The sequence below is a fragment of the Cupressus sempervirens genome, chromosome 1 (assembly GCF_028749045.1).
Source record: "Cupressus sempervirens isolate cs-2001-9-10 chromosome 1, ASM2874904v1, whole genome shotgun sequence".
Taxonomy (NCBI): Eukaryota; Viridiplantae; Streptophyta; class Pinopsida; order Cupressales; family Cupressaceae; genus Cupressus; species Cupressus sempervirens.
The window spans coordinates 225615984-225623856 of NC_143118.1; the positions used below are offsets into that span (position 1 = coordinate 225615984).

Here is a 7873-nt window from a genome sequence, read left to right on the forward strand (position 1 = left end):
CTAGTGCTTTAGAAGAAAAAAATGTACTTAAATAGATTGCAAATGAAAAGAATATTTGTCCTTGAATGGAATAAGTGAGATGTGGACTTCTATTGCACCAAATGAAGGAACGTCGTCACGGGGAGCTTTATTTTGTCTACTTTTGATATGCGGTATATGTTTTGTAAAGTTATCTAGTATCAGGTGAGCCATGCTTTTCGTGTGGTTCGTTGTGACAGTGCAAGCCCCGCGCAATGGGACGACAAAGGTACTCTTCCCCTCAACCTACTCCACTATGGTATTACGAGTACTATTTCCTACTTCACGATTGAGCCGAATACGAGTGTAAGCGAGCATCGGTTTCCTACGCCGTGGACAAAAGAGAAAAGGCAGCAGCCACGTCACGAAGAATCGAATTGCGCCACAATTTTTTCAGTTTTCACATACGAAGAAAGGAATAGAAATATCAAAATGCAAATCTGGGACCATTTTTATTGACTATAAGCACGACTTTATTATGCAGAGAAACACGGAAAGACTGGAAAAACATAAAAAAGACTGACATATGGTAAATTAAGAAGTGGCCTTCGGCAGGGAGGTAAATACGACTTTGCTAGTTATGGATGGGTCGATCTCGAAGTAGTCATAATGAGCGAACAGATGCGCCACGAATAGCCGTGATATCATCACCACAAAATTCTTCCCCGCACACTGCTTGTTATGCGCCGTCGTCTCCTCCGTCTCCGGCCCATTCGACCACAGCACATATTTCAGCAATTTCTCCCCTTCCTCTCCCATAAAACGCCGCGGAATAAACTCCTCCGGATTGTCGAACACCTTCGCATCTCTGGTCGCGAAGGGCTGATACCCGCCAAGCATCTCCCCCTTCTTCACCGCGTATTTCCCATCGTGCGATTCCACAACCAAATCCTCTTTCGCATGGCCGTACTGAAACGGCACGGGCGGATCGATCCTCAGCGCTTCATACACCGTCGATCTCACCAACGCCATGCTCTCCAGCGCTCTCATGTTCAGCCCTCCGTTTTCTTTAGTGGCGGCCCTCACTTCTTCCGCCAGATCTGCGTGCAGCTCCTTGCCCGCCGCGGCAATGTGTTGTATGAGGCTGGGGAAAAAGATGAACATTCCTCCGAAGGTGTTGAAGCAAATGTTGAAGACCAAATTGTGACACGCCTCGTCTCGCTTTAGTCCGAACTGCTCCTCCGCCGCGTCCAGCAACTCTTTTCCGTAAGTGTAGAAGAAATTGTAGACTTTGTTGTAATCCCCGCGCACAAGCAGTGGCGGCAGAGGAACCGCGTGGATTGTGAGTTCCTCCAAGATCTTCGGAAGCACGCCCGTGCTCGCAATGGGAGCGAGCTGAAGCCCAATCCACTTGACAACATAAGTGGGCCCATTCGTTCCCAGACTGGCAGGCCCCGACTCTGCAGGATCTCTGTTCAGCACTGACCTGCACAAAAAATTAAAACACATTTGCAGATTCTCGCTGTTAAATTCGGCCTTGCCGGACTTGGCAAATTGTTGGTCAAGCGTTGCCCACATCTCTCCCGTGGCGCGCTCGAACTCGGGAAACCACTTGTTCGCATTGGTTTTGAGTACGTGGAAGCAGAAGTTCTTGAGCTTGGCGTGATTTTCTTCGGACGGGTCCAAATAGGAGAGCACCCGGTAGCCGCCGGTGAAGCTAGTGCTGGGCATGTAGACGCCCGTGAAGACGTTCTTCTTCTCCACTTTACTGACATCGAAGAGAATGGGGAAGCTCTTGGCGTCGAGAAGGATTATGACGCGGGGATCGGGAAACAGAGGCGGGCCGGGAGGCATATTGACTCTGAATACGGTGCTCTTATATTTCTCAATGCGCTTCTTGAAGAAGTTATCGACTCCTTCCTTCACGAAATAATCGAAGCGATCCGCAATGGCTCCGATGATTGGCAAGCCATAGCTTCCAGGGACCTCTTGAACTACTTCATCGCTCGAAGAAGCCATGCTCGCAATCAAACAATGCCTTTCGAATAGATAACCCGAAAAATGGGTTTGGATGGATTGGGACACCAGCACTGGTACTTATATAGCTTTAAAAGTTATCCGCGTTAAAAAGCCTGAGAGGATAGGTAACTCTTGCGGATTCACATTTACAGTCATTATTGAGTTTCAATTGCCGACCAAGAAGGAATCTTCAAAGTCTGTATTATTGAGGAGGGAAATAATATACAATTCGCACATGTCGCCATCGATCGTCCGCGATTTTCCATGATTTTGTTTGGTCATTTAAAAAGTTTCTGATGGGGTTCATCGTCGTCGCACAGATTTTTAAAATTGAATGATAATGCTCGTGGGTGACACGAAAAGATACCCCACTTTATCCACAATTTGCATGTGAAAGTTGCACGCATAACAATAAACCTTGTGTACACAGTTTTCATATAACAAAATGAAATATCTTATCTATTCCTGGCGCTCGTATGACGTCGTCGAGACTAAATTAAAAAGAAAACACTTCTTGCAAAACAGAAATGGCAGCGTGTGGAATCTTTCGCTAGGTATAGGACAATAACATTTTGCCGACCAGCAGTGCTTCCTTCCAAAACTTTTCCACCAACTACTCAAATAGCAGGAATCTACTCTGCACATGCGAATAAACTGCGGGTCACGGGTGGGTCTTCAGTTTTAACCTAAAATATTATCCGTATCAGTTAAACGTAAATTGTATAGTGAAAGATTGTTAAAAAAAACACCGTCCCCCTGGTTATGATATGGGTTTTAGTTTGTTGTACAGACGTTGCCGACAACTACCTGATATAAAATCAACGTTAAAAACGTAGAGAACACGGGTTTGAAATCTTTTATTGGACATTGAAGAATTAATCATCGCATTTATGAGTATTAATGAATCGATCCCACGTGATCATCATGAAGGCATGGATAACATAGAAATCGGTATAAAGTGCACGTTGAAGTATGAAAGAGAACCCGAGGCGAACGTCGGTAGAAGTGACCCGTATAGAAAACGTTGGCAAGTCGAAGCTCGCCTGTCACATGTATAAATAGACATGTGTGGAGTAGCCAAAGTATCTCAATCTCAACTAGTGTGCGTGTTTCAGGAGTTGGTTTGATAGCCTTTGCGAGAGAGAGTTTGGAGTAAGAATAGTCTTTAGCTGTAGCCAAGATGAATGTCTCAGGTTTATTCAATAACATCTCCGTTCCCAAAATCCCAACGATCCCAACAATTCCAACCGTTTCATTTCCCTCAAAAAACGGAGATGTGGGGACGTTTGAAATCAAGGGAGAAGTTGTGTTAATGAAAGCATATCTTGCAGATGTTACGGACTACTCTGCCACAATAGCGGACAGTGTCTCTGAATTGCTTGGCCAGAAAGTCTTCCTTCAGCTCGTCAGCAGCGACAAGATTGATCAAGGTAAAATCTATTTATTATTATAATTAGTTGTTAATAGGGTAATCTAAATGGCTGTATTCATTTTTCTCTTCTTCACTTTGGGCATTACATTATCTGACTTACGACTGGTTATAATGGTGTAGATTCGGGATTGGGAAAGAAAGGAGAGGAGGAATCGATAAGTTGGAACCCGCTGGACGGTCCCATCGCCGGTGACTCAAAATTCTCGGTGAGCTTCACATGGAAGTCTGAACTGGGAGTGCCCGGTGCATTGCTCGTCAGGAACGCGCACCCGAGGGAGTTCTTCTTGAAATCACTCTCTCTTTCCGCTGTGCCGGGCAAACTTCCGGCAATTCGCTTTGTCTGTAACTCCTGGATCCATCCTTACTACTTATTCAACAAAACAGACCGGGTCTTCTTTTCTACTCAGGTATTGCTTTGTAACAAATCATATAATAACTTCGAGCTGACCAAGTAAAGACGTATTATTAATTTGCATTATATATTTAACATTGGTGGAACAAATCATATAATAACCGAGAGCTAACTAAGTAAAGACGTATTATTAATGTGCATTGTATATTGAACGTTATTGGTGTTTTCAGAGCCATCTTCCAAATGAAACACCGGCCGGACTGGTGACATTGAGAAAGCGAGAGCTGGCTACGCTGCGAGGAAATGGTACCGGAGAGAGAAAGTTCTATGATCGTGTGTATGACTACGATCTCTACAATGATCTCGGAAACCCAGATAAAGATGCCGATCTACGCAGGGAGGTGTTGGGTGGGTCGCAGGACCTTTCTTATCCCAGGAGATGTAGAACTGGACGTGCCTCCAGCAAAACAGGTTCTCTAGATATTAAAAAAGCTTCAAGGATTTTTTCTAATGTTAATTGATTCGAGTTTAAAATAGTTTGGAGATTCAATTAATGATAATGTTTATGTTTTGACAGATCGGAAGTTCGAGAGCTTGCCTCTCTTGCCCACGACCCAATACTACATTCCCCCAGACGAGAAGTTCCCTCATATCAATCTGTCCGACTACAGATCTAACTTGGTGCGAGCCTTCGCCAAAAAGGTGATACCCACCATCAAGTCCATATTTGGTGATGAGTTCCACTCGCTGCAAGAAGTGAAAGATATTTATAGCAAAGGCATCCCCAAGTCTCTCAACAATGTTATGGATCTTAGCCGAGACCTCGTTCCTCTCCAAATGGTTAAAGGACTGCTCAGCACACAGGACCAATCTCTCATTAATTTCACAGTTCCCCAACTTCTTAAGGGTGAGAGATCACCACCATTCATTTAAATAAATTTCAAGCGGTTTATGCTAGTACTAGTTATCGAATAACCTATCATTGATACCATAAAAATTGAACTTTTATTTCTGTCTTGCAGCTGACGAGCATGCGTGGCAGACAGACGACGAGTTTGCACGCCAAGCCCTTTCCGGTCTCAATCCCATGACCATTCGGTGTCTGCAGGCAAGCAAGGCGAAATCTCCTCGTATTAATCTAATGTGTCAGTTAAATAATGAGTCCAATACTTATATTATTTGTCTTGAACTTGGAACAGAGCTTTCCTCCAACAAGCAGCTTGGACGCCGAGCTGTATGGCCCTCAGGAGAGTTCTATAACAGCAGACCATATCGAGAAAAATCTTGATGGTCTTACGGTGCAGCAGGTACGTTATATCCATATACTCTGATTTTATCCGATCCTCACAACGTACATTAAAGAATTCCGATCCTCTGACTAATCTCGTGATGGGATAAAATGTGAATGACTTGATTAGGCTTTGGAAGGAAAAAGACTGTTTGCGTTGGACTACTACGATGCGTACATGCCCTACATCGAACGCATCAACAAGGAATCAGATCAACGGAAAATGTATGCCTCCCGCACTCTCTTCTTCCTCACAGACGAAGGAATTCTGAGGGTTGTCGCGATCGAGCTGTGTTTGCCTCACACCAGTCTCACCCAAGCTGAACGAAAAGTCTACACCCCTGCACAAGATGGAGAAGAAGGCGCTCTTTGGTTGCTCGCCAAGGCACATTCAAGAGTTAACGATGCCGGTTATCACCAGCTAATCAGCCATTGGTAAGATCGCATTGAAACAAGACAGTATTTTGGTGTTTTCATACTCGTATTTAAAGACATCGAGTATACGAAATAATGTCACGGTGACTAATTTTATATTCTTCATGCAGGCTGAGAACACACGCCGTCATCGAGCCTTTCATCATTGCTACTCACAGGCATCTCAGCAAAATGCACCCCCTTCACAAATTACTACTCCCTCATTATTTTGACACCATGGACATTAACCAATCTGCCCGGCAGATTCTGATCAATGCAAACGGTGTTATTGAAGAAGGATTCACACCCTACAGATACGCCATAGAGTTGTCCTCTAAAGCGTATAAAAACTGGAGACTCAACGAACAAGGCTTGCCCGCAGATCTAATCAAAAGGTACACTTTTAACTCCAATTTTCTACTGCCAAACGCCATGTATCAAATATCAATAAATACTAAGTTTGGAGATGTTCCTGTTGCAGAGGGATGGCGGTTACGGACCCAGCGGCACCCCACGGAGTGAGGCTTGTGATAGAAGACTACCCATATGCAGTCGACGGTCTAGAGATCTGGGCTGCTCTAAAGCAATGGGTGAGTGATTACGTGTCACTCTACTACAAGAGCGACGATGCAATCAAGGAAGACACAGAAGTGCAGGCATGGTGGAAGGAGGTGGTGAATGTGGGGCACGGAGACCTGAAAAAGGAAAGCGGATGGTATCAGATGGAATCGTTGGCAGAAGCGGTGGAAGCAATAACAACCATCATTTGGATTGCATCTGCTCACCACGCTGCTGTCAACTTTGGGCAATATGCGTATGGAGGATACATGCCCAATCTACCCACTCTGAGCAGGCGCCTAATTCCTGAGCAGCATTCGCTTGACTACGCGGAAATGATGAAGGACCCAGAAGCGTTTATGCTGTCAACCGTGTCGAACCCGAACCAGGCCACAACGGTGATGGCGGTGTTGGAGCTTCTGTCGAAGCATTCGACGGACGAAGTGTATTTGGGGCAGGTGAAGGGATCGACTCCGGAATGGACAGACGATGAGGGCATCGAGCAAGCATTTGGGAAATTCTCCGAAACTCTGGCGGGCGTGGAGAAGAATGTGTCGGAGAGGAACAAGAATTCGAAGCTGAAGAACAGGTACGGGCCATCACAGGTTCCGTACACACTGCTGTACCCGGGCACAACTGATGTCTCGAAGCAGGGTGGCTTGACCGGCAGGGGAGTTCCGAACAGCGTTTCCATTTAATATGTCTCAGTCGACTCCAGCTTTTAATTTTATAAGTGCTTGTTTAGAATAGCCGCAGAGATGATTCTACGTCGTTGTCAGGCATTTTAATTAGTCACTGTCACTCTAACATAAATAAAGGAGTACCTAAAGAGATGCAGCTTTTGCTCGCTTCTTTCGTATTGTCGTTTAAATTTGTACGTCAATCCCACAGACAACAACATTCGGCACGGAATAACTTTTATTCCTCAAAATACTGAAAAGTCAAGCATGTCAGAAAAACACATGGCTGCCAATTCCCACTAAACTAATACTCCAAAAATAATGTTATTTTCTGCCACAAATTTCGTGCAAACAGAGTTTAGCAGTTTGAAATATATATAGGTACCTGAATATTAAGAATTTCAAATTAGCTGGTCTATGATACTACTTATCATTAGTAGTAGATTTATGTTTTCACTTTTTAATGTATTTCTGTTAAAATATGAATAAATTGCGTAATCTAAAGTATTTGATAATATTCCTATTAAACTTAAATTTCACATATGGTATATATGTTTATATGTATAAGTTGAGAGGCTTTCTAGAGTGGCATCATTCATGGTTGTAAATTTTTAACATTTTTAAAACAAATTGACGTTCATTTAAGAGTCCAAAATTTTATATTTATTTTTAAGAATTAACATCTATTTATTGTTACACAATGTGTGCCATATTTTTGTCTCACATAATTCCTGAATGTGCACTGCTAAGCGGCAGTGAATGTACACGAATGAGAGGAAGAATATTCTATTTTAATAAATTTATTCCATGATGCTATCTTTAATAGCAACCATGCAATAATTTTAAATAAATCTTGTTGTGTCTAAAAATAAATATGAAATAATTTCAAAACTCCTACGCAATTGTACCCAACACTAAAAGAAAGTATATTTTGGTTGCATATTGTAACACATGACAGATTGGATAGAAATATTCAGCCACATGTCAAATGTAAAATGAAAGGTAACTTGTGTGTTTTCTCTGTTGACTCTTCACTCTGACCAACATTAAATGAGAGTCTCTTACTATGTTGGTATTTTATGTTGTCTAATATATGTTCGTTTCTTACCGTTGAAGCTTCCATTACAAAATCTTACATGTTAATAATTTATTTCATATGCTTCATTTGTTAT

At 43.0% G+C, this 7873-nt stretch overlaps 2 protein-coding genes across 2 annotated transcripts; one reads left to right on the plus strand and one right to left on the minus strand.

Annotated features, from left to right (window-relative positions):
* Nucleotides 1–443: 443 nt before the first annotated feature.
* LOC149576973 (allene oxide synthase 1, chloroplastic-like) lies at nt 444–2039 on the minus strand. Its single transcript, XM_089821343.1, has one exon. The coding sequence runs from the start codon at nt 1975–1977 to the stop codon at nt 553–555; it is 1425 nt and encodes a 474-aa protein (XP_089677469.1). The 5' UTR covers nt 1978–2039; the 3' UTR covers nt 444–552.
* Nucleotides 2040–3066: 1027 nt separating this feature from the next.
* LOC149576974 (linoleate 9S-lipoxygenase A-like) lies at nt 3067–6880 on the plus strand. Its single transcript, XM_089821356.1, has 9 exons — nt 3067–3407; nt 3530–3816; nt 3992–4232; nt 4339–4668; nt 4784–4869; nt 4961–5068; nt 5180–5484; nt 5595–5858; nt 5945–6880. Exons 1-9 carry the CDS (start codon nt 3158–3160, stop codon nt 6717–6719), a joined length of 2646 nt encoding a protein of 881 aa, XP_089677482.1. The 5' UTR covers nt 3067–3157; the 3' UTR covers nt 6720–6880.
* The last annotated feature ends 993 nt before the right edge of the window (nt 6881–7873 follow it).